The following is a 27,867-nucleotide window of genomic DNA, read 5'->3' on the forward strand; positions in this document are numbered from 1 at the left end:
TTGTGGAAGGACGCAATGATTATTGTTAGTTTTAATCAAATCACTACTTTATTTAGAAGTTTAACAATTCCATAAAACATATGGCATGACAGTGAGAATCTACCGCGAAAATTGAAATTTCGTTATCTGCCTCGAATATGCAAGAGTGATAGTGAGGACTCGGTGGGCCGGTTTTCTTCGCCTCGCCTCGTTCACGAGAGCACGCTCCGAGCGTACACACTCGACGCTTACTCCGGGCGCCATACTTTGGTTAAAACAAAAGTATGGCGGTCGGCGTCAGCACCGACCAATCACGATCGGGGCGTGCGTTCCGTGACTTTCGGATTAGACTGCACAGTATGTAATAGTAGCGGATGAAACAACGCGTCTAAAGGTATCTGCCACCCTAGAATTATTTTCAAAATAGAGACAAAACTTTACAGATCGCGTTCAGCCGCACCAAGGTGCAAAACGTTGGTTTCGTTATTACCAAACTAAAATGAAGATGGGCGGGACATGTTGCTAGGCAGAGTGATGGCAGGTGGACTAAAATGTTAACGGAATGGTGGCCGCTTTCGGATGAAAGAAGCCCCTGGCGTCCGTTGGCTCGTTAGGTGGACGACATCCGGAAGATTGCGGGTCACTTCTGGATGAGATTAGCTCAGGACCGGGACAAGTGGAGTAATAGAAGAGAGGCCTATACTCAGCAGTGGGTGATAAAGGGCTGATATGATGATGATGATGTTCAGAAGAAGAGACATAAGTTTTTGTTAAGTTAGAGACTGATTGATACTATTGATGCGTAGTTTATCCGCTTCTTGCTGACTGTACATAAACAATAAATAAATGAATGATAGAGTTAGACCAAACTAAGAAAATTCTGCAACGGTTTTGATAGCATTCAAAGCGCAAATGTTATTTATACCTACGTCATAATTTCATAGAAGTTTGACGTTTACAATAACACTTGCACTGCGTGTGCTATCAAAATCGTTGCAGACTTGTCTTGGTTAAACTCTAGTTATAGATCAAAAGCAGTGATTTGACAAAACGCCGCAAGCAAAAACACACCAAGCAACATTTCAACAGTACTTGAAGAAGTTCTTGAAAATGTTCCCGGGCGACAGTTTGGTGGGCGTCGCCGAGCTCGAAGTGGAATTGCTACTGTTCTCCGCGTCCGAGGAGCTACGATATATCACTATGATATAGTATATAGAGAAATAAGTCATACACAATACTAAAGTGAGGCCTTATCTTTGAAGAACATGCTTTGTCTAATTTGTGTATGAATGACCAGACGCACACGAGAACTAAATACTCAAATTGTTTAATTTTCTATAATTCAACCATTGTATCGTTCGCTAAAATCAGGAAAGATGCACTATTTCAATAGTAGTAGTAGACAATAACTACTTCAGACAAGCGTCAGTGTGCTGATTAAAATACATTAAGTTATTAAATAATTTCACGGTTTAGACTCACTTGTTTTAGTCACTCGCAAACACACGAAACATGTAGCGCGAGTGACTAAAACAAGCGAGTCTAAACCGTGAAATTATTTAAGAAAGAAGAAAGAAAGAAAGAAGTGTCTGTCTCGAAACAGTTTAAATAAGTTATTATTGTACAGACGATTTCACAAAACATCTTTACAAGCCAACATTCCAAGTATAAAAGTGGAAAAATTACTGCTTTGGTTGAGAATTAACTAAAACTAACGGTTCGTGAGATACAGCCTGGTAACAGACGGACAAACAGACGGACGGACAGCGGAGTATTAGTAATAGGGTCCCGTTTTTACCCTTTGGGTACGGAACCCTGAAAATCAACCTTATTTAGGTAATAATATGTTTCACTTTGGCTATTAACTTGTGGTAGTAATTAGTGAGTTTTGGTTGTCACCTGACGATATGTTTCGTAGTAAAATTTTGACAGCCAGAGTTACTACGTAATTGACGGAGCCGTAACGACTGTCTGTAACTGTCAAATCTGAAGCAGAAAATTGTCTTACACTTTACATATCTTATACAATCAATGAACCTTTGATCTAAACTATTGTCTTATTGTTACATAAACCATTCAACCTCTAAACTACACCCTTCACCAAATAATATCTACGGATAAGGCAAATTCGGTGTTTAGCTTAGTGAGGTCACCACGGCGACTTAATGCAGCGATGCAGAAGCGAGTGACCAACAAGTTGGGGTACCCAACCCCGGCTCCGATTTTAAAACATCAAATATCCTAAGTGTACATTTGAATACCCTGTCAGGCGGTATCGTGGTGAACGCGGAGATGCAGGCGCGCAGTAACGTGTGGGCAGCGCCGGGCGGGCGACGTAAACACGGTAGTGAATAAAAGGGAAGTAAGTGAAAAGATGACAAGTATGATACATTGGAGTGTGGTTTTTTTGTAAAATATAAGTTTGAGCCAAATTAACAAAACACGTGTCCATTATTTTTCATGTTCTCCAACATATAATCAAACCAGCAATTAACTAGCAATTTGCTTAAACAAAACTCTTTACATAAGTTAGAGGGTTTTGTCACTTTTCAATACTTTGGAGGCCAATTTCTCCCTTGAGTTTGGGCAGCTAAAAAAAACGTGTCTGTTATTTTAGACTACTCTATAACATATAAAAATAAATCAAATCGGAGCCGGACAGTTGGGTACCCTTCCTTGTAAATCGCTGCAAAAAGACGCCGTGTGCGACTTCCCTTAGACGTATTAGGACCGCGAGTACATACCTCCTGACAGTGGTCTGTGTTGTGGTATTGGTGTTGGTGTTGGTTGTGTTGGTGTTGGCGGCGGTGGACGTGAAACTCCATGTGTTGGCGTCTCGCTCTCGCTTCTCCGCCGTCGAGTTTATTCTGTGCGGAAATAAATGAGTTAGTATTGGGTTGTGACTTGGTTTACAGTGCGTCGTCGATTCATACACTGTCATTGAGCGAAAAAAACACACTGAGCACACGAATGGAGCGACAAATTATCGTTCCGTTTCGCACATAGTATCGCCAGTGTATGAATTGACTGAATGTAAACATAAAAAATATAACTTAAAAGCGTCAACATACTGTAAATGTAAGTAACATGCTGAACTAATACATCGTCAGATGACAACCATAATTCAATTGCAAAAAAAAAAACGGTTCACTATGGCACTGCTCTTGTAGTAGTAATTAGTGAGTTTTGGTTGTCACTTGTCGATATAATCTTAATAATGCCAATTGTCGTTTAAATGGAAAGTCAAACAAGTCATTATCCAGATATGCTGCAAATATGTTGACGCTTACCAAATGCAAAGTAATAATACCAATATTAAATATATAGATAGATAAATCTTCTACCATAAGACCTCCTAAAACTACTTCTGAACTATATCCAACTAAAAGGTCAACCACCAGGAAAAAACAAAAAGAAATAAATTATATAAAACTATTTAAAAAAATCGCTTTCAATGCCTGGTATAAGTTGATTATTGATTCACATTATAACTTTGATACGATACAATTAAGAATTTATTTTGCAATAATTTTGTATAATCACTAAACAGACACACTACCTTCTCTACACATCATCCCGTCTAACTACATAATAAATAAACGTACGTATAGAATACCCTGTTAACCCATACACATATACTGTAAACAGTTTTACATATAGAGCGCGTATAGGTAGGGATATACGTACAAATGTGTCCGTCAGTTCTGAAGGCGATTAAACTGTGGGATATAATTCCTAGTGGGAAAATAGCATATTAATGATAATAGCATGATAAGGCACAAATGGGTCTGACTGAAATCTGTTCACACACACACATCTGCGCCTAATCCGTGTCATACATTTATGCCCGACAAATCTGACGGATAGATTTGTGCGAATATCCCTAGCTTAAAGAAACATAGCAAACAAACAAAGTATAGGTTCATCTAAGATCAACATATTCTGTAATTCAAACACACATACTGTACAATTGGAAAATGGAGATGCGAAGTTAGTACACAAGATGATACGGTTGGCGGTTGAATTGATCTTAAATGAAGTTAATATGAATGTAACAATGTAATGTTAGGGTCGGTTCTGGATTCAGATCAAGCACATCAAGATCTGGACAGTGTACTTTATTAAATCACATTTACAATCGGGTCTATCGCGAATTTATTTTGTTACCTTTATTTACCGACGTTTCGACACAGGTTTCACTGGTCGTGTTCGCGGCTAACTAACGTCCCAGCAAAATGTCAAAACAGAGATTTGTGTGACTACCCGACGAAGTTTTAGACTTAAAGTTTAAGTGGGGTTTGGATTAATATGTGTTCAAAACGCGAAAGTTTTAAATGTTATAGTAAAAACTTTGAGGTGACTCATTTCTACTTTCGAAAGACATTGATGTTAAAAGTCGTATGTATTTAAATACAAAGATAATTCATTGCACGGTTTCGTACAAATCGATGATGCAATAACTAACTTGTCAGGCGCTGTTTGACAATGTTGTTACGACGTAACATACGGCGCCGAACAGCGTCATCGACTTCAGCAGTCAGTTCTCAAGTTGGATTTTGAAAGCAAGAATTCTTCTTACAAAAATCATGTTGGCTGGTGACAATTTTTTTACGAGCATAGAAAAATAAATAAGCTTAAAGTGGTCACTCTATACATGGATAAAAACCCATTTGAATGTCGAGCTTTGCAAAAACCAATTAATATAGTATTAAATTTTAAGCTCGCTTACAAAGCTTACGTTCCCGTACGTCTTATTATTTTTCTTTTCTCATGCTCTGAAAAAGGGTCATTGTTGTTCTAAAAGGTGTGCAGAAAATGATACGTTACTGCACTAAAGCATTTTACGTTCCAAATACGATTTTTAATTTTTTTTACGATAAGCAATTGAAATTAGGTTTTAAATGGATTTGGTTTTAAATTTGTATAAAATTCCATTCTGATATTTAACTCCCCATTCCATAAACAACGATACTTTTACCTAAATTATTAACTGAAAGTACCCTCAAGAAATACTATAAAAATTTATACTTAGTCATGTTTAAAAAAAACACATGCATTTTACTTTCTTCGTATTCGAAATGAAAAGCCTCGGACTATTGGCGCTCTCACTGCGTTTAAGCGCCAAACTACCTCGGCAGGAATGGGTGCCTTTCATCCCTTGGTTAACAATATACTATTTACTCTTTGAACGTCACGGCGCGTCATCGTGAACTTTGTCAGAATGCACGAAGGTGAATATTTGGTGCGTTATTTTACGTCTTGGGCGATCAAAGGATCATTAAGTAAGGGTAGCCACATACGGAGTCAGCAATCTAAGCTTATCTCTCTATCAGAAACAGCGCGTGCGCCAGCATAGTACGCAAGTCTCGTTGTTTCTCGAAGCAACAAAAAAAATCCACTGAACCTGCTGTTTTATAAAATCAATGTATCCAAAACCGACGCCAACAAATCAGGCACCTTGTCTGCACATCCTCGTTAGTATCATTAGTCTCCTTCTCAGCGAGCGGCGGCGGAGGTATAGAGGGGCAGGAGGAGGCCTTTATACGCGCCGTCACGTCGCGGTAGCGCTGATAGAAACTGTTCACAACACACAAGCATGCTGCAGTGCTACGGTTGGAGGGACCGTACGGAGCGGTGACGCAGCGGTTACGCTATCATGAAGCTTATAGGCGTTATGTACCTCTAACGGTCAAAATACTCACAAAGGAGATAATTAGATACGATTTAACCCCTCCCGCGAACGCGATATCCGAAGTCCGATGGCTGCGATATTCATAATGCATGTAAAGATAAAAATCCATAGGACTAGAGGAGGAGATGCCTCTGATAGCGTAACGTTGCATCATCGTTTGTTAAGCATTGTCATGGTCGATCCCTAAAGCTATGCGCCTTAGGCAATGTTTGTCAATCATCAGCAAAGGGAACTTAATAATAAAGGAGTCAAGAATGATAACTTTGTATACACAGTTTGATTGCCAAAACGCTTTAATCGTAGCACTGTATGTACGATTGTACGGTCAAGAAAATTCATTTCTTTGCGACTTAATTCATTGTCACAGTAACAATAAAACTATATAATCAATAATAACAATAATATGAGGTCTCACGTGATTTTTATATTGATTGTAACTATGATAAAGTAAGAAGTGGCACAGAAATCAAATTTCTTCACTGTACAGTGTTAAGCTTACGACAGATGCGAATGTGGGAATGTGTAGCGCTGTGCTGTCGCAAGACATCGTATCAAAAGCATTTTTTTTCCAATAGTTATGTTTGAACACACGTGTGTAGTAGTAGTAGTAGTTAAAACACAATACGATGTAATGTCGTGAAATTCTTCGACGTGGATCGCAAAGATGCACAACTCGACATGTCACGTTGTACGTATGAATGTTTAGTATGTTAATATCGATATCATATCTTGTAAACACAATCAGCTACATCGTTTTTTCCCACATACGCTAATGAAATTGATGAACGAAGCTAGGAAAACAATTAAATTACGTACGTTATCGCGTAAAAGTTTGAAGATATTTTTACTTCAAGAGTCTGTCTATAAGCTAAGTCTGTACACATTTTGAGACAATTTGCCGTTTGTGGGAGCACGTCCACACTACGGCACCTCAAACTATGTGCACAGTTAGCTTGGCTCGACTCTAACGCTCTTATAAAACATCAGTTGAATAAAATAAGAACGGGTGGGTATTCAATTTTGAACTGTAGGCGAGCCAATTCCACTTTTTAAACCAGATAATAAAAATGTCTGAATTCGTCAGTTTCAGCTACTAGTTTGCGCCCAAAACATTATACTTTACAAATCCTATCATATTCCTTTGTTTATCTAGAATAAACATCTAACCTCGCAGCTCGAGAAAAACTTTGCACAACTACAATAACATTGGCATTACACAAAAACATTAAACAAAAAAATATGTTTTAATTTAGCTCGACTCGTTACTAATTATTTTTGTACTAGATATAATCGCGGCAAATGTTTTCCATGCTCTAAAAATATACTAACTACAAAACCGGCTGCAAGTTTTACAAAAACCTGAACGTCACGTAAATGGAACCCAATTAAATTTGTTATGTAACCTTCCTTTAGAATTCAAATATAGTCAAGCACATTGAACCCTACACCGTAACCAACGTAACCCATCTATCTTTGCCGGTTGCAGTATCGGTCACCCCTTTGAGAAAATTAAGCCGGATTCACATTTGCCGGACGTCGTGGTTGTGTTGTGTCGTAACCAGAGGTCGGCGGGGGTAAGCTATTTGCCTTATAACAAGACGTAAGGCCCGTCAAATCATAAGGTAAATAGCTCACCCCCGACGACCTCTGGTCGTAAAGCATCAGAAAGGTAATCGGTTCCATACATTTAATATGGTTGCGTTCACATTTCTGTGATGGACGCTGGTCAGACAAATTTAATGTGAACGCAACCATATTAAATGTATGCAACCTTCTGATGTGTCAGGACACAACACGCCACTTCAGACAAATGTGAATCCAGCGTTAGGTTTTGCAGTGACGGTTTTTGAACTATAGCAGAATGTACACTCCATAACTAAAAATCAAAAAAGAATGTAAAACGTGAAAATTTCTATGTTCATATTATACGTTCATACATAACTAATACGTACTTACTTATAATTAGCTAAATTCTATGTTGTATAAAAGTTACGAGTAAATGCCCTTCAACTCAGTCTCAGTTGACTCTTTTCATTACTAGATTTAAGTTCAGTCGCATTCGATTACGAGTTCCAAGTAATAAAATGAGAAAAGTTATATTTCACCACCAATAATAAAAATAAAAGGAGGCCTAGACAAGTGACAAACGCACGGTCGAACCTGTGATAAGCTAGGGAGCGATGGGGTATACGAAACAATAATCTACTCATAGAAACGTATATCCAATGGCACCGTAATCGCTACACGTTATTCGTATCATAAGTTCGCTATTCGAAGGTGACCGATAATGCAAACCCAACCTACGGACTCACAGGACGCAAAACATCAGACACATAGACTAACTCGTTCGAGCGAAACCGGCCCAAGGTCACTCGCAGCGGGCCCGAAAACGTGTCGAAGCGTTTTATCATCAAACCCACTCGGTTGAATTTCTGTCTTAGTCTGTAAACAACCGACAGTTTTCTGTGTTCAATGTGTTAAAATATAGACCGGTTTAGATGTGTAAAGTCTATGATAAACTCGTACCATCAATTTGAAAACTGTACCCCTAGTCACAGGGCGGACACGCTATACATCAGAAATCACTTGCGTTTCTATGTGTGAACGGCACGTCTGTACACGCGTCATGCGTCATAGTGTGAGTAAGTTGCTTAAAAATAGTACTGTCGCGGGGCGAGGTAATTCGAGTCGGGGCGTGGCGGTGCGTGGCCGTTCTGTATGATAATACTATTACCTATTCTGTGCCCTAGTGTAAATTTCATTCGATAGCGTGACGTGACGCATGCGTTTGCGTTAAGTGTCATTTTATATGGGATTTTGAGTTTCCATAACGTCCCGCTTGGTGCGCTGTTCAAAATCCCATACAAAAATAGAAATGAAGCAAACGCGAACGCACGTCACGCTATCGAATTTAACACTAGGGGTTCTGAAGTATTTAATGAAGTGCGATACGGTAACATACAATATGCGGCTAAAAGCAATTATACTATAGTTGCCACATGCATGTACAGGCGTGTGAACAAGGGCCTGACACTCTTTGATAGAGAAAGATAGTCTTATTGCGATTCCTATAAGAGGAAAGAGAAAATAGTGCCATGCTTTGTCTTTATCACCGACCGGGCATTTTTTCATGGTCGGGTTATGGCATCATAGCAAGGAGGCGATGGCAAAATATCGAAATTTCGCCATTAATTCACAAAAAAGAGTGAAAGAGTAAAAGGATTATGCTGCCATACATGAACATGTCTTTCTCTTACCCCTGGTCGCTCGCTTTCATGTCTATGACTACTTGTATATACTATGTCTATGCGTGTGAAGGACAGAACATACATAATGCGACAAAATTAAAAACACGTAATATTGCTGACATTATATTAAAAACAACCTAAGTAATTTAGGTGTATACCGTTGTAACGTGGCACTTAGGACTTTTTAGAAGTATGCGAAAATGAAAAGTGAGATTATGATAGGATGGACAGGGCCAAACTATACTACTATCCGCTACTCCTATTGCAAGTTCCATAAGTTCCGTTCGGACTTGATATTATTATTACCTTGTCATCTCTATATAACACTTGTTTTTAATAGGGAGTATTACTGCAATGTTCTGCCGCCAGAGTGCAGCACTAGCGCACATCCTAAACCATAGAGTAACGTATACATACTATGTATTAAACAGTTTTTTGACAAGTTTTCACACATAATTTGTTACGAATACATATGACATTGACGCATCAAGGCGGTTTGTTTAGGGGGCCTACTGTGAAACGTAATAATCTAAATTTCGTTATCTGCCTCTCTGTCGTTCGAATATGAGAGTGATAGAGGCAGATAACGAAATTTCGATTGTCGTGTTTCACGGTAGACCGCTTGATTGTGCTAGTGGAGCCCCCTACGCAGAGTTCTGCGTAATATTCCCCATTATGTGGTAACTGTGGACTTCGGCGGTAGCATCGTAGCGTTTATATCGCCTGTCACAATGCCTGTCACGTTCTAACAAGTAATTAAGTGCGAAAGTGACGCATGACACGACAGGCGACAAAAACGCGACCAAGCTACCGCCGCCGGTCACAAGTTAACGTTGGACAATTCAGTTACCAAAAACATACGGCGCCGAACTGGGCCATCTTCTTTAGCAGTAAAACTCGGTGGCACAAAATTTTTTCATACACTTTACACATGTTATGCATACATTGTATGTACTTATTCTAACGCTGTGGGCATTTAGAACTAATTACGAAAAGTACTATTGTGATTTCATCCTCCGTCTCTTCGTTGTCAAAAGTCCTGGTATCCTGGTATTTAGAGCTATAGGATAGAATAAGTAATAGTACTACCGTACAGAAATAACACTTATTCCTACAAACCCGAAGTTTGACAGCGGTTTAGGTACGAATCATGCTGCCCCTTTTTAATATATGGCACTATCCCTTTCGGCTATTTAGGGTTGTTAAAATTCGTCATTATCTTATCTGCGGTAGTGCACGCAAAGTGATGACAAGTTGTGCCAACCCTAATAATTGCTCGGAGCAATGCTGAGCCGAACGGAGCCGAGTTTGCCCGAAGCGAGGAGTGTCCCCCCACTGGCTATAAGGATCCAGGTTAGCACAATGTTATTCGTTGAAAAATTAACTTGTCACTGTCTTAACATTATTTTGAAGAGATTAAACAATATTCTGAATGTTAACAACAACGTAAATGTCAATGGTGAATTCTGTAATAATGAGGGCTACCGCGTTTAATTTCACCGCTAGTGGCGCTAGTGTAGATGGAGGTCTTTCAAAATGTCAAATGCATAGAAGTTTTGGGGGTTTCAAGCTTTTTTTATCGGAGATTTGCACTCCTTATTCATAATTGTGGTAAATAGTTGTCCATCTTTGATTAATTATGGTAAACAATAGATATAGCTCAATGTTAGTGATTCAAAAAAAGTGCCAACTAAAATATATGCAAAATTAAACATGACGTTAAAATGGCACATATAGACGTTAAAATACTTTCGTGTATTGATTTTATAAAAATAAGCCTAGAAGAATTTTGAGATCTGCGTTTCTGGACCTACATCTACAGTGGCGCCAACTGGTGAGCATAAAAACGGTAGCCCTCATTAAATGCACCAGGGGGCTCTCCCTTCAACGAGCTCACAATATTACTAAAGCTCTGGTTTCCTAGGAATATAGCGGCCGTAATACAGCGGACGTCACTAGAAAGTTGTCTATGTAAACAAAATGGCGCGGTTTCCTAGAGGGCGGTGATTGACACCGTAACGTCGAAAAGCGGTGCCGCGGCCACGATTTGCATGGTGCGTCTTAACGGTGTCGATAGGTTAGTGAACGTTTTCTGGATAGCGGTGAAGCCATTTCTATAATTATATTATAGGTATTGGGGTTTATTGACCGGACCGTCGTGCAAAATGAGTTCCAACTACAACTGGAGCAGTGAAGACGACGACATTTCAAATGCACCACGAGATTTAAATAAATGACTGGTGGCAGACGGTGTGTTATACGGCCGTGGAACTTTCCACGTGACGTCACCGTAAAGATGGCCGTCTTTCTGCGTCCGTAATATTATATAGCATGACGGTACCGCTGTCCTAGGAAACCAGAGCTTTATGCGTAATGACATTGACATTACAGTTATGTTAATTTATGTATTTAATATTTACAGCTTGTTCATTTTGTATATTGAATAGTGCTGGCATGAAAGGCTAACGAGACAAAGAAGCGAACACGGTACTGAGTTCATAAACGCATTGTTAAAATAAATCAACTGTTGCGTAACATGCAATTGCATTTGTTTTCAGACAATGACCTTTACATAGACTTTTATTTTATACACGTCGTTTTTTAGGGTTCCGTACCCAAAGGGTAAAAACGGGACCCTATTACTAAGACTCCGCTGTCCGTCTGTTCGTCTGTCTGTCACCAGGCTGTATTTCATGAACCGTGATAGCTAGACAGTTGAAACATTCACAGATGATGTATTTCTGTTGCCGCTATAACTACAAATACTAAAAAGTACGGAACCCTCGCACTTGGCTGGTTTTTTTAAAGAAACTTTCTCAAAGAAACCGGTATTCGAATCCATTATTTATTTTTACTGGTAAGGCTCCTACGAGCGTGTACACTTGCCTTAGGGCCTGTTTACATATTGATTAGTGTCTAGTATGAGTTTATACATTTGCTACTAAACGCAAGTACCATCTCGGACAATCGATATTCGAAATGTCATAGACATGTCATTGTTTTCAATTGTTTGGTGGATTTTAATATAATGTGCGTGTCACAACATCGCTATTAATTTATACGATAAAATAATAATAATAACTATGCCATTCAGTGTCCTTAAATGTACTTAGCCATACCCCGAGGTAACGGAGTTTAAAGAACCGGACAAGTGCGAGTCGGACTCGCCCACCGAGGGTTCCGTACGTTTTAGTATTTGTTGTTATAGCGGCAGCAATTTAGTTGTAAAGTTAAGACTGACATTTTATTATTGTTTTTTTTTATTAGTAAATAATTTTTGTTATATTAGAGCAAATTAATGTTTATTCCTTGTATGTTATTGTGTATTTTTTTGTGTTAGCCTATTTTAATGTATAATTTCCAATGCGATGTAAATATTGCTTGTGAATGAAATAAATGAAATGAAATGAAACAGAAATACATCATCTGTGCAAATTTCAACTGTCTAGCAATTACGGTCCATGAGATACAGCCTGGTGACAGACAGACGGACAGTGTAGTCTTAGTAATAGGGTCCCGGTTTTTACCCTTTGGGTACGGAACATTAAAAAACACCGTGTATTGAAATAAACCGCATGGTCGACAAACGAACCATTCAGAGAAATTTCAATTATAACACGTTCACTGCCCCAATCTGAATTTTTAACTTTACGGCTTTGTAATAGAGGCTTGCCGTGACCCATATACGGAGCAAGACAGTGAACGTGTTGAGATTCAATTTTGAAGACAAATGCAGGTGCTTTTAGATAAACAAGTACCTACTTGCAAAAAAAAACTTTTTCTCAAAAATGGACGGCAAAGTCGACGTTGCCGGTTAAAAAGTAGGCCGCGAAGTGCGTAGTTTATGGTCAGTCAAAAAATTTAAAAGTTAAAAACATTGCAGACTCGATTTCAAGACTGCAATGTTGCATATAAATTCCATTATTTGTCGAGTTCTAAACTTTTTAAAAGTTGAAGTGGCCATATCAAATGAAGGCATAGGTCCATTAAACAGCCAAACAGATGACCAGTACTTATTATTATAATGTTGGTACCGCGATTATTTAGGTGTCTCAAATAGGTTGGCGTATTTTTAGCAGAAAAATACACTTCTATTTTTAATTAAAAAATAAGACGGCGGCAAAGCAAATCTTTTTACTTTTTTCTGTGAAAATATATACATAAGAACGTTGCTACTGTAAAATATTTCTATTTTATTAGTATTTATTGCGCCATATTTGAGAAAAGCACTATATATGACTCGGCTGGAAGGCTACTTGCTGGCTTCGGATTCAATTAAACGGACTCCCAAGGTCGTCCGTTTAAAACGAATCCTCAGCCACCAAGTAGCTACTTCCGAGCCTCGACAATAATGTACTATTATTTACGACGCATCTCGTTAAAAAGCACAATAATATCTGTAAAAAAAATTCTGTATGTAAAACATAAGAGTAACAAATAGTATTGATATATTTATAACCATCTGACGAAATTTAACAATTCTAATATTATTATTGTAAGATATTATTGCACGTTAGTGAATAACAATAGATGCGTAAATAAATTATGGACATTTAAGCAAAAATAAACAAAATAGGGTATTTGACTACTAGTCAAACCAGTTTCTTTTTTTTTTACTGTCAAAACGATTTTGCTACTATGGAATTTATATGAAACACTAGCATGTGACGTCACAATCTTACAATCAAATTACCTACTCTTTATAGTTTTACACGGGTTTTAAAAATGAAATTGTGTCTAAAAATAACTAATGTCTACGTTTCTCTATTAATCTTCTGGTGCTTTATTTCATGCACGGTGTAAAATAATTTATTTTAAATACAGTCAAATACCCTATTGCTTCTCCTTATTCTTATTTCGAAATGCCAGCACTAGTCATTAATTAAGTTATTAAAGACAATCGCATAGCACAAGTTTTCTTCTCTCGATTGTCGCTAGATATTTCTTCTACAAAGAGTGTAAGACAAAATAATAAAAACTTGAGCTAACTAGATAAGAGTTAGACCAAGATAAGTTTGCAACGATTTTTAATAGCACACAGTGTAAGTGCCACTAGTATTTATACGTCATAATTACATAGAAGTTTGACGTTTAAAATAACACTTGCACTGCGTATGCTATCAAAATCGTTGCAGACTTATCTAGGTCTAACTCTATGCATAAGCTAGAGTCAGACCAAGCTAACTCTGCACTGCCTTTGCAATGAAAAAGTGTAGCAGTGTCAGCAGTAACGTGAATTTTATATGGAAATAAGACGTTTTTAGGGTTCCGTACTTCAAAATGAAAAAAAACGGAACCCTTATAGAATCACTCGTGCGTCTGTCTGTCTGTACGTCTGCCACAGCCCATTTTCTCAAAAACGACTGGACCCTGGAGTTGAAATTTGGTACACATATGTAAGTTTGTGACCCAAGGACGGCCATGTAACGTAAACAAATGAATTTTATACATGGAAGCCACTTTTGGGAGGGTAAATGAGAATATTAAAAACTAAAGTTTTTCAAACTATATCGTGCTACATATCAAATGAAAGAGCTTATTTTGAGAATCTCAAATATATATTTTTAGGTGAGATTGAGAAAACTACTGGGTTTAAAAGTTTGAAAAAAATACACAAAATAGTTCTTTACCTATAGATAACAGGAAAACCTATTAGAAATGTGCAGCCAAGCGTGAGTCAGACCTTCATTACTTAGTTTTTGATCCGACCCCTACGGGTTTTTTAAAGACATTTCACTCACGTTTCACATAAAAAAATCATTGTTAAAAATTTTGTAATGTAAGGAACCCTTGGAACGAGAGTCCAACTCGCACTTGGCCGTTTTTTGTGTGACATTTACACTTTATTACGTCAAAGTCAGTGTGGGGTTAGCTTAGATCAAGGGCCTAACACTCTTTAGAGAAAGATAGTCTTATTGCGATTCCTATAAGAGGAAAGAGAAAATAGTGCCATGTTTTGTCCTTATCACCGACCGGGTGGCATCATAGGTAGGAGGCGAAGGCGAAATACCTAAATTTATAAGAGTGAAAGAGAAAAAATCTTATGCTGCCCAAATTTTATATGAATATTCTTTCTCTCACCCCCGGTCGCTCGGTGGCGCGTCTATAACTACTTGTAACTATGTATATGGCTTAGATGGACTAACACTGACAACCGCGAGTATACCCCTGGCGTTGAATAATGCTCCATATGACAGTTTTTACTTTTTTTATCACTTTTAAGAGGCGTTTATCTGTTGTTTGCTTCAATTCGAACCGACTCTAAACTTAGAAGCGTTTTTGCTAAAAAACCACAAACGGCTACAAAAGTAAAAACGCCTTAAATAAGTGTGAACTGAATGGTTTTAACGTTCCTTTTTTTAAACAAGTAATTGGTCCTATAAATAACATAATTTTATTTTTGAAGTAAAAAGTTGCGCCAAAAAGACCTATTATTGATTTTTATGTTTTAAATGATACTCATTGCTGTAGCACCTGACCTGAACCATCACCAATGACAGATGATGATAACAATGAAACATTGTATGATTGTAGTAGTGGTGGTTCAGGTGGTACAGCTATTGCCTACTTTCTAGCTTGGTTTAAGACCATCTATTGCCACATTCCCGAAGAGTGGCGGGAAAAATATATTTCTTCAATTATTTTTAGGGTTCCGTACCCAAAGGGTAAAAACGGGACCCTATTACTAAGACTCCGCTGTCCGTCTGTCTGTCACCAGGCTGTATGTCAGGAACCGTGATAGCTAGACAGTGGAAATTTTCACAGATGATGTATTTCTGTTGCCGCTACAACAACAAATACTAAAAAGTACGGAACCATCGGTGGGCGAGTCCGACTCGCACTTGTCCGGTTTTTTTTTTTTAATTAAGCCCAACTGTCATATGGACCATCATTAAACGCGAGAGGTATAACAACAGTGTTAATCGTCATGCCAAGAAAAAACGTACTCTATTTTAATATTTATAAGATCAAAATTAGAAAAACACGGTAGAGTGATAGAAAATCTTCGCATGCATTAGTCAATGACTCACGTCTTGTCGTTTTCGAAACTGTGCGTCCTCCTGAGTATGGTGTCGTTGTCCACGGCGTTGTTCGCTGGTTTGTTCTCGCCTGGAAATAATATAGGGATATTAATTGTGTGCACAAGTTGTTTTAATATTTAGGCTAGTAATGTTGAAACTTATACAATTCAGTTAAAGAACTTGGATTTGGACTTGGGATTGGACTTTGAACGCCAGCGCGTCATAGTGAGCCTTGTCAGCACTTTTGGCACTTTGAGAAATGTGGGGTGTTGGATTCATTCCGTTGCTAAAAAAAGATACAAGCAGAGATACCAAATGTAGACTTGCCGTGACGTTTCATACTTCAAAATAATAATTATTCGATTGAGTTAGATGGTTAAAATTTAAGACAAAGTCCATAAACTATACGGCAGCCCAGCGGGCTTAGCACGGTAGCATTTTTATCGCCTGTCACCATGCCTGTCACGTTCTAACAAGTATGTAAGTGCGAAAGCGACAGGCATAGTGACAGGTGATAAAAATGCAACCACGCTGACACCGCTGGTTGAAAAATGATTACGTTTAACAATCCAGTGAGTAGAAAAAACTCGGGGAGGTGACTTTTTCTTAGACTTTACACATATTGATACAATCAATGGTTTTTGATCCATGAGTAAGCTTCTTGCGCAAGAAATTAGTCGATCGCTACTTGCTTTCCCGCCGCTGGTTTCAATTTCGCCTGGCTGAAGCCGATTGGGCGTCGGCAAAATCGCTGCGATGTCCTCATCTACTGTGAAGACCGTCGGAGGGGCATTCCAGAAAAGCGTCCGTGACACAATTTTTTTTTACACTTTTGATAAAGCTAAGAAGCGGATAACGGTCATGCCTATCCGTACGTGGCTACGTGGGTACGTGGCTGTAAATTCAACGGTATGTACCATCGTCAACACTGTTAACAGTTCGTAAACCTATACAAGGCAATAAGGTCTACCGATGGACAGTTAAAAGTGTTGCTGTTTATACAGTCAGCACCAAAAGTAACGGATCAAACTACGCGTCAAAAGTAGAAAGTTTTGTGAAGAGATATGTATCTATACGTAGAACAATAAGAGTCGCTTGCACCAAACTGTTTGTTGAAGAGTTCGCTAAATTTTATTGTATGGAAAGTTTCATAGTAAACCGCCGCGGCGCGCCGGGTGACGTTGATCAGTCTGTCAAGTGCGGATGGTGCAACTGGCACTAAGATTGTGAAAGATATTTTTCAATGCAAACTGTTGAAATATATCTGTATTTTGAGGAGTATTCGAGGGTGGCAGATACTTTTGGTGCGTTGTTTCATCCGCTACTATTGATGCTAAATGTGCTACAGATTACAGCAGGTTATTAAGACGAAAGTGGAGGACCCGCGCATAATCGCTTTTTCATACACACGTAGTCCTCATTTTCCTCTATGGAAATTAACATTATTGAAAATATTTTTACAAAATTGGGTGTATATCAACCACACTTATGCCCCTACGTTAGATTTTTTTTTTCGAATTTTTATTATTATAACATGTAGGAGCATTTAAAAAGTTTTATGAATTCTGTTTTTCGCTCCTAATTTTTACAATTATGAAAAAATCCAAAAAAGTCAAACGTAGTATAGCAAAGATAGATATAACTCCGTAATAGATGGATACAGTCTAAGGAAAAAACGTGCCTCGAAAATCAAGAAAATTTGACTCTCGATCAGAGGGCGCTAAGCTAGTAGGCTTTGGCCTACTGTCGTATAGATGGCGTTGACGGTTTCGTTTGTTATTTAACAATTTAAACGCATATCAGTGAAAGAACGTGGGTCAAAATCATAAAAATAATTAATGCAAATAAAAAAAATCATTTATCCATATTTAAATACATTTTATCGTATTTTTATAAATCTTCATTTTTAGTTTTAAAATGTGTCGATAGATGGCAGTGAATTTACTGTGGTTACAAAATTTACTATGACAGTACCGCTCTAGTATAAGTTACTCTATGGGCATAGCTATGGTTAAGATACATCAAATAATGCAAAAATATTTTCCAATATGTCAATATCCACAGAGGAAAATGAGGACTACGTTTGTATGTAGAAGCGGCCGTCCCCTCTCCTCTTAAGATAGCTGCCATACGCGCCACGTCCCCGTCAAAGTGGTCTTTTGAGGAACGCCCTCTGAGTTCTCATACTCACGTGTGACCTCCTGTTTCCTGAAGCTGGCCGTGCGCCGCCATGATGGCGCCTCCTCCTCAGCATCGGGTGAAGGTGCGCGCCCCTTAGGCGGCTTGCTGTCCTTAATGATCTCCGGCGCGGGCGGTTTGTCTGAGTGTGTACGAGAGATTACGGGGTTTGATGGGTTAGCTCGTATGCAGCTTAAGAAAGAGTAAACTTATAGTTGAGTTGTATTTCATGACGCGTTATTGTAATGTGGTGTATAAGTAGAGCATAGTTATAGATGTAGTATGTAGCGGAGAGAGTAGTTCGCCATTCAATAGAACGCCTGTTTCACTTGACTACCCCTCTACCACTCACGTCATGGCGACCGTGACGCGTTTTGCCAACTAAGACATTTTACTACTCACAATGCTTAGTCACCTTCAAATACCGCTTGTGCACAGTCTTATTTCCGAACAGTAAATTCGTGACCATGGGGAAGCAATGCTCGAAGCGTGTGTGTGAGCAGAAAAACGAGGAGGCCGTAATAAATCAACACAGTAGGCCGAGCACATGATGGACGCGACAGTATCTCGCCGCGAGATAGACTACCCGTCTTTTACTAACTGTATGAATTAAAGAGGGACGGGTAGTCTATGTCGCGGCGAGATACTCTCGCGCCAATCATGTGCTAGCCCGGCAGGCACTCTAAAGAATGTTCCGTTTATACAATAAACTGTCTCCTCTCTCCGCTGCATAGTACATTTATAACTATGCTCTACCTATACTTACTACACTACAGTAACTCACGCCTGGACCACGAAACGTACACTCCGAGCGTGAATCCCATGGTCATAGGGTTTAATTTCTTATGATGCCGGCCATATAATCAAACTCGAACAGTACACGTCGGACATTCGCCGTTTACGTATCAAACATACGATATTTTTTATTTAAATGACTCAATAAGGAATTGAATCGTCGAACCATATTTTTACATATGCTGGCAGTTTGCTCTTCCTATTTCTGGATATCAATGTAGAAGTTGGTGCTGTGGAATATTGTTGCGAATTTTTACGTTGACAACGTTATTTGTATTTTTTTTAACAAAAAAAGGTACTATGTAATTTAATTATTCTTACTACCCGTCAAATTTGGGGCCGATATTGAAGTCTTGACATTTTAAAAAAATCAGCACACGTTTGCTTGATGCTTTAAAGCTATGCAACTAAATATTCCACGGGAGATAAGATGAAATATTCCACATTCCATTCGAAATATGACACAACATATACTGTAATGATCAAGGGGATAATTATTTTATTCTGATTCATGAATTAAGACAGAAAAAACGAAAATGCGTTAAATACATAATATACAACCACAGAACAGGTTATAATGGCGATGCGAGCAGGGTACGTGTCGTCGCGCGGTTTTGAGAAAACGCTCGCAAGCACATACAAGGCCTGAGCGCTCGCCGCGGTAAATCATATCAAAACAAAGTAAACATGCCTTCTTGTGCCGTCATAACGTCCAGATTAAGAAGCCAGACATCGAATCACATCAAATCTGTCTAAAGAAGGCATATCCTTTCACCGGTAAGCGTAAGTAGAGGGGACCGAGCGGCGACACCGGTTCTGATACTAACTGCGCGCGATCCCCATTCTAACCTCTTTAATATGTTCTGTGTATACAACAATCGTGATATTTATAATATCTACAATGATAAAAGGAGGAATTTAATTGTGCGACATGAATGATGTAACGACCAATGCGTTTGTAAGTTCTACTGTTAGAGAAAAAATTGCATGCTACACAAGGCAGTTTTTGAAATGCTTATGAATCAACATAATATTATGTTAATGGAGAGCAACGCGAATTAGGTAAAGTTTGATATATTGAGGGCTTAAAGAGAACACGCATGCGAGTTAAGTTACATTGTCGAATAAAGTAAAATATTAACCGATCGGTCAATAGGGAATATTACGCGAAACTCTGCGTAGGTGGCGCCACTACCACAATCCATCACAATCTGAGGGTCTATCGCGAAACGAGAGTCGAAATTTTGTTATCTAACCTTTCTATCACTATTGCATATTCGACCGATAAAGAGGCAAATAGCTGAGTTTCGATTTTTGCGTTTCCCGGTAGGCCCTTTGTAAACATACCGCCTTGATGCATCAATGTCATATTGTCTGTGAAAACAGTTTAAGGCACAGTATGTATAAGTTACTCTATGGTTTACGATGGGTGCTAGTGCTGCACTATGGCGGCAGAACATTGCAGTAATACCCCCTATTACCGCAATGTAGCGAAACTCATTTTTTTTTAAAATATTATCCAAGAAGCTCTACAAAGAAACAGTACCTACATTAGGTATCAAATTCTAAGCACGAATTCGACATAGACATTACACATTTTCAACCAATCCTCAAACAGTAGACCTACCTAAGGCTACATCGCTGGCAGCTAGGTGGATATAACCAAACGGAGTAGCGATTAACAGGCATTCCCCTCTCTCGAAAATAGGCGGCCAATGGTCATACACAATATGTGGACTGACGTTTATCTGACATAGCTATCTTGACCTTACGTATACATTTGACGTTCCCCTCCCCCGTAAAAATTGGCAGACTTTTTTGCAGCAAATCGCTATACTTACTCAACCTCGCAACACTCATTGATGACAAAAACACCCGTATTCCGAATGAAAGAAAAGCGACATTTCCATCAAATGATTGTTGCAGATATGAGGTTGAGTAAGTATAGCGACGAAATTACAGACGTGGCGTCTCCGTTGGTTATATCCTCCTAGGCTGGCAGCGTGTACATCAGTTATATACAAATGTATGACGCTGGCCACTAGCGTCAACTGAGCGTTACCCTTACCATTCACCACGTCCCCTGTGATCTGTAGCTCGACCCGCTTGACCTCGTGCCGGGGTGGCGAGAGCTTGCGTTTGTTGTTATTGTTGACGCGACGCGGCGCCTTGAGGGTGGCGTCGGCGAGCCACGACGATATGCTCGGGTCCACTAGGTCCATGCAGGTTTGGCCCTGGAAATATTACATTAGGGGTTACAATATAACTAGAAATCGGCGGGTCGTGGCATTTAGGTAGCATTTGACGTTTCTGACAGACTAGTGATAGTGACACAGAGCGGACACGCTATACATCAAATCACTTGCGTTTCTATGTGTGAACGGCACGTCTGTACACGCGTCATGCGTCATTGTGTAAGTTGCTTAAAAATAGTACTGAGCGGCCGGCAAACGGCCGTCAATCTGGTGTCGCGGAGCGAGGTAATTCGAATCGGGGCGGAGCGGTGCGTAGCCATTCTGTGTGATAATACTATTAATTATTCTGTGTTAGTGATGTAACCGTGTTTTTATTACAAGTGCGAGTAAGGTACAAGTCGAACAAAGGAAACCAATTAAAAAAATATTTTCAATCATTTAATATATGACATTCATCATATACAATTAATATTTGTTCTAAATGATTACAAGTTATTCTACGTCTTCTATCTGTGAAAATCCACTTGACGTCAGAAGTAGCAGAGATGTTACATGAAATTTAGGTATAATTTATCCGGTAACATTCCTGTCAGAAACGTTTCTTGTCAATTATGTAATTTTCAAAAGTTGAAATATGTCACACGTGAAGGTAATATGTGAGATGTCTCATCACTAGTGCTACCTAAATGCCACGAGCCGCCGATGTCTAAATATAACTATACCTCTCGCGTCAAATGACGGTTCCTATGAAAGTTTGTTCGTCTCGGAAGCCGGTCGACTGCTCGCGGACGCGGACGGCTCCGGTCGGATTCCATAGCTTCTTCCACTACTCCAGCAGGTCGGTGGGAATCGTACATTAGGGTGGGCTTAATTTAAAAAAACCTCCCAAGTGCGAGTCGGACTCGCGCACCGAGGGTTCCGTACTTTTCAGTATTTTTTGTTATAGCGGCAACAGAAATACATCATCTGAGAAAATTTCAACTGTCTAGCTATCACGGTTCATGAGATACAGCCAGGTGACAGACAGACGGACAGCGGAGTCTTAGTAATAGGGTCCCGTTTTTACCCTTTGGGTACGGAACCTTAAAAACAATTAAAGAAAAATGTTTTTACCATTGTTACTTTGTTACTTTTTAAATGAATTAATGTGTTAAACTTTTAAAAAATGCCCGTGTGACAGGTGCTCCATTAAATAAAAAAAACAGCTGATCCATATAAAAATGAACTATCATACAGACTTCGACGCGAGAGGTATATAATTATGATATAACTGAACATACCTTCGACGATTTATATTACAGTGTTGTTATAAATTTGACATTTGATACTTCTCTTATTGGATGACGCTTGTACTGTTTTGTTGTTATTATGTATTAGTATTGTGCAACCTAAACGATTCTTTTCGCAGCTCTGCCCGTAACCCCCGCAGTATCGTCTAGCGGCCCACTATATAAGAAATATTAGCAGTCAAGGTTGAATCGATAGTTTTATAAAAAATATAATTGATTTTGTTTCGTTTCAACAAAACTGTCCCATGTAATAATGATTTAAATGAGGGCTACCGCGTTTAATTTCGCCGCTAGGGGCGCTAGTGTAAATGGAGGTCATTCAAAATGTCAAATGCATAGAAGTTTGGGGGGTTTTAAGATTTTTTATCGGGAATTTTAACTCTTTATTCATAATTGTGGTAAATCTTTGTCCATCTTTAGGCAAAATTGGTCACCAATAGAGATATAGCTCAGTAAATGTTAATGGTTTAAAACAAGTGCCAACTAAAATATATGCAAAATTAAACAGGTTGAAAAAATTACACATTTATTTGTAAAATACCTTTGTGTATGTTAGAACGTATTGATTATAAAACTAAGCATAGAAGAATTTTGATATCTGTTTTTCTGGACCTACATCTACAGTGGCGCCAACTGGTGAGCACAAAAACGGTAGTCCTCATTTCATTCAAGGTTATATGTATTAGTATTAGGACCGTGGGACGCTAGAGGGACATACCGAGTAGTTTTTGAGATGCGGATCGGCCCCACACTTGAGCAGTTGCGCGGCGGCTTCCTTCTGGCCCCAGAGCGCTGCCGCGTGCAATGGCGTCCAACCCTCGTAGTCTACGCAGTCGGGTTCCGCGCCACACTCTTCCAACAGCATCTTGGCCACCTGGGGATTAAATATTTAATAAAAAAGCTCTGTCAAAAACTTATTCCTTTAGAGCAGGGATCGGCAATGCGAGCCGTATGTGTCTTTTGTCTTCAACTCAAAAGTTGTAAAAAAAGACGGAATCGCGGCGGGTTGAAGTTTCTACCGGTTACGGTCAAAGGCGGTTATTTAATTGGAATAGCTATCGGCGATGTCAGTGAGTAAACTTAGCATTGCGTAAGAAGGAAGTCTTATGAAAAACGCTCCTAAAACCGTTACAAAGTAATTCTTAGAGTTTTGCCCCAAAAAGAAAACAATAGAAGAATTGTTTAATATGATATGAAGCACTCATCCTCACAATCTAAACCCAAAATGATCCTGCAATGTGTGGGTTGAGACGAATTTCCTTCTGTACTCAATTATCGAATCAATGTATCAAATATTGCATACAAGTACTTAATCCGTCTAAATGGGTCTTAACCGTTAAACGCCCAGTTCTTGTACAATCAGCATCGAATACATTAGTGACAGCTAAATTTATCGGAAAACATCCTTATTTCGTTGTCAAGATACATTCGGCTAGAGCGTCACGATCTATTCAATGGTGGTATAACCCGCGGTACTACACTTACATCAATATAACCCTTAGCGGCGGCGACGTGAAGTGGTGTGCCGCCGGTCTTGGGATCCCTGACCTCGACGTAGCCATTCGCTGCCCAATTCTTGGCGTCGCTGAGCAGGTTGTCCACTTCGGCGTTACGAGATTTCTCGCAATCGATGCCTGCGTAAAAGAAATGTTGTAATTATTATTTGGATTGGAAAGCTGTTAACGCTGTGTGTACGCGGCTGCATCCAAATATCGTATCTTCCTTCGCATATAATACCTTCGTGCATTCGAACAAGGTTCACGATAATGCGCCGCGCACGTTAGGCGTGGCGTACAAAAGGGACATCATTAGGGTTCCGTACCCAAAGGGTAAAAACGGGACCCTATTACGAAGACTCCGCTATCCGTCTGTCTGTCACCAGGCTGTATCTCATGAATCGTGATAGCTAGACAGTTGAAATTTTCACAGGTGACGTATTTCTGTTGCGGCTATAACAACAAATACTAAAAGGTACGGAACCCTCGGTGGGCGAGTCCGACTCACACTTGTCCGGTTTTTTTAATAATTTCAAAGCTGGACTCGAGAATCGGTCGTGTCTCGTCCTTCTCCCTATTGGAATCATCGATTTTCTCTACTGTAGCTTTCTGTACAAATTTATATACTCTCGTAGTTCATCTACCTATATATCTCCAGTCCAGTAAATATTGGACGCTAAGTACTGTCGTTTATTTACCAACCAAGAAATGTAGACAATTTACATTGTCCGGTGTCATTTGACAAGTTGGAGAGATAGGCGTCAGGAGACACCTGCCAAGTTGGCTCAACGAACTCGAATAACTATACAGGGTGTTTGGTAACAGGATGCAAAGCTGAAAGTAGGTGATAGTTTAGGCCATTCAGAACATTTTAAGGCATATATGTCTTAGACAAATATTTTTTTTATTTAAGTTTTAGCATTTGCTGATACGATAGCTACAGCCGTGCTTGATAGCTTAAATGAAAGGACAAAAGGGCAATAGCCAGCCAAGCATGTTTCTAAAATGGTTTGAATAACCAAGGCTATTTTAGTTTTTTTTTATCATTCTAAGAAGACACTTAAATACATTTTTTTCATTTTTTTTGCCTTAAAATGTTCTGAATGGCCTAAACTATCACCTACTTTCGGCTTTGCATCCTGTTACCAAACACCCTGTATGTAATCCTAACTAGAGCCCGAAAATTATCTCACGAGTATAATGCCATGAACGACTCAAATGTACTGAATTTGACAGTTTTAGTACGAAAGCGGCTTTTAGAATAAAGCCATCCAAAATAAAGCCGCAATTCCTCAAAAGGATGGAAATCATTTATTTGGCTTCCATGTTGGCCTCACCTTTCTCATCGATAGCCTTCTGTAGCAGCTGCTCCATTGCGTCGCTCTCGGCGATGTCGACCGCTAGTTCGCCGTCATAATTCACTGCTGCGACGTCAGCTCCGCTCTCCAGGAGATACCTGAAAAATGTCACAAATAATTACATATCAATATTAAGAAAGTCACAAGTTAAGATAGACCGTCCGTAGGCGTGCGACTTTCAAATCGGAGATTACAGATTCCAACCAATATGAGATTATCGGAAACACCGTTTGCCAGTCGCTTTTCGGTGAATTTAAATATCGTGAGTAAACATGACTAAACATGAGGTTGTAATTCCCCTCTATTTAGTGTTGATTTTTGACCATGTTAGCTTCGCCATATGATTAATAATTGAATTTTTTATTTGTTAATAATTTGTCATTAAGCATCTCCATGCATTCTAATTTATTACTAAGGCGTGTGACAAAAATAGGGACGTTCTAAAGGTTAATAATCCGTAGTCTATGAAACGGAGTCTTTAGCTCTGAGTCATTGTTTGGAATAGCTATCGGCGATGTCAGTGAGTAAACTTAGCATTGCGTAAGAAGGAAGTCTTATGAAAAACGCTTCTAAAACCGTAATATAAAGTAATTCTTAGAGTTTTGCCCCTAAAAGAAAACAATGGAAGAATTGTTTAATATGATATGAAGCACTCGCCGGCGAGGGCGTTCATCCTCACACCCTAAACCAAAATGATCATGCAATGTGTGGGTTGAGAGAAATTTCCTTCCGCTAACGCTCCGGCTGTGCATGAGCTCCCTGCCTAGGTTTTTTCTAGACATCACATTGGGGCTCTTCCAAACAGGAGTGTACAGGTTTTTAAAGGGTCGGCAACTGGGATTTCTGGTGTCCTTAGACTGCTGTTTTCCATCAGAGAAGCCATAAGTCTGTTTGCCCCACGAGCACCTCTACCATGCCCAGAGGCGACCAGCCCTCGTTGTCGCCGCGGTTCACGTCCGCGCCGTGCACCACAACTCCACCACGTGCAGTAGTGTCGGGGGCTCACCTGGCTATGCTGAGGAAGCCGCAGGAGGCGGTGGCGTGTAGCGGCGTCCAGCCCTCGTTGTGGCCGCGGTTCACGTCCGCGCCGTGCGCCACAACTCCACCACGTGCAGTAGTGTGTCGTGGGCTCACCTGGCTATGCTGAGGAAGCCGCAGGAGGCGGTGGCGTGTAGCGGAGTCCAGCCCTCGTTGTCGCCGCGGTTCACGTCCGCACCGTGCACCACAACTCCACCACGTGCAGTAGTGTGTCGGGGGCTCACCTGGCTATGCTGAGGAAGCCGCAGGATGCGGTGGCGTGTAGCGGCGTCCAGCCCTCGTTGTCGCCGCGGTTCACGTCCGCGCCGTGCGCCACGAGGAACTCCACCATGTCTAGGTTGTCGTCGATGCATGCCTGGAAACATTCGTTGGTAATTGTTAGAAAGTTTACAAAATAATGTTACATTAACATGAAAAACCATCGCATAAGGAAAAAAAGAGAAAGAAGGAAGAGAAACACGACACACATCAGAATTTTTGGAGCTCCTTTGCAGAATGTAGGTATTCTTTCGCGATTTAACATCATAGTTTCCAATACGAGTATCTGCGATAGCTCATATTTAATATATTTATCTTATACCCTACTGTGAAGGTCAATCGTCTTTTTTGCTTTGTAATGGGTATCAGACAGACAAACAGATGGACAGATAGAATTACTTTCGCATTTATATATTCATATAGTATTATGTAAAAGCCCGGAGAGTAGCGTGCCGCCCAAGGGGTAATTATTTCTAAAACAATATTTTCTTCTAACATCCAAACACGAACGAGCATAAAGTTCCATTTAGAATTCGCTGAAGCAGTTAAGGTGCCCACTGACTATCAGTCCGCCGGACGACATCGGCCTGTCAGTTAGAACAAAAATTTGACAGTTCCTAACAACTGACAGGCCGATATCATCCGGCGGACTGATAGTCAATGGGCCCCTTTACACTTAATTAATATGATCGTTTGATCTACACCGCTTGTCAAATTAAAACTGCAGAGGCGTTTTGTGCGTAGATTATTTTCGCTAGAAATTCGCTAATTCGCATTGATAAAATCATTTAAATGACTATTACTAGTAATTAATAATAATGAATGATTCGCTATTGCATCTCAGCATCGCATAAGAATAATGCATTAACTTAGGCGCAGCAGTACGGAACCGTGGCAGGGTCAGTGCCATCCAGGGTTGTCAAAAGAGTAATAATTCAGAACATATACGTCCCACTGCTGAGTACAATCTGTCAATGGGAAAAAATAGGCAATTTAAAGTAAATATTAGAGTACCGCCCAAGTAATAGTGTATGACCTAGGTGTTATCTAGATTGTTCTTACTGTATTAATTATAAAGTTACTGGCATATTACTAAATTCTGATTAACTTTTCGAGTGTTTCCCCATTGAGAATATCTGGCTGTTATATGCATTATGCTTATCTATAGGAAATGAATACATTATCAGTTATTGGCCGCAATGAACGGAAAATTGGCCGGTACTGTACCATCTGTGCAGCATAACAATATTTGCATTCTTTAGATACAATGTCAAATCTATGTGAGAATTAATTCTGAATTCAAATTGAGTGTTTAGAAT

General features: G+C 39.5%; 1 protein-coding gene and 1 long non-coding RNA gene across 9 annotated transcripts in view; one reads left to right on the forward strand and one right to left on the reverse strand.

The window, feature by feature from the left end:
• LOC134754202 (protein phosphatase 1 regulatory subunit 12B) overlaps nucleotides 1-27,867 on the reverse strand; it is a 99,558-nt gene that overhangs the window by 45,425 nt on the left and 26,266 nt on the right. For 3 of the 8 annotated variants that reach the window (XM_063690357.1, XM_063690355.1, XM_063690354.1), the window contains exons 2-11: nucleotides 26,515-26,645; nucleotides 25,232-25,350; nucleotides 23,884-24,032; nucleotides 23,117-23,272; nucleotides 20,983-21,148; nucleotides 18,133-18,261; nucleotides 15,951-16,029; nucleotides 5,437-5,556; nucleotides 2,724-2,846; nucleotides 1,072-1,164 (exon numbers count right to left, since the gene is read on the reverse strand). In XM_063690357.1, the coding sequence (XP_063546427.1) occupies nucleotides 1,072-1,164; nucleotides 2,724-2,846; nucleotides 5,437-5,556; nucleotides 15,951-16,029; nucleotides 18,133-18,261; nucleotides 20,983-21,148; nucleotides 23,117-23,272; nucleotides 23,884-24,032; nucleotides 25,232-25,350; nucleotides 26,515-26,645 (1,265 nt within the window). The remainder of the gene's footprint in view (nucleotides 1-1,071; nucleotides 1,165-2,723; nucleotides 2,847-5,436; nucleotides 5,557-15,950; nucleotides 16,030-18,132; nucleotides 18,262-20,982; nucleotides 21,149-23,116; nucleotides 23,273-23,883; nucleotides 24,033-25,231; nucleotides 25,351-26,514; nucleotides 26,646-27,867) is intronic. The other 5 variants (XM_063690359.1, XM_063690358.1, XM_063690356.1 and 2 more) reach the window with 5 other exon arrangements.
• Nucleotides 16,384-27,867, forward strand: part of LOC134754525 (uncharacterized) — a 267,264-nt gene continuing 255,780 nt past the window's right edge. Inside the window, exon 1 of the long non-coding RNA XR_010128931.1 lies at nucleotides 16,384-16,484. This is a non-coding gene — a long non-coding RNA (uncharacterized LOC134754525). The remainder of the gene's footprint in view (nucleotides 16,485-27,867) is intronic.

Source organism: Cydia strobilella, chromosome Z, assembly GCF_947568885.1.
Source record: "Cydia strobilella chromosome Z, ilCydStro3.1, whole genome shotgun sequence".
Taxonomy (NCBI): Eukaryota; Metazoa; Arthropoda; class Insecta; order Lepidoptera; family Tortricidae; genus Cydia; species Cydia strobilella.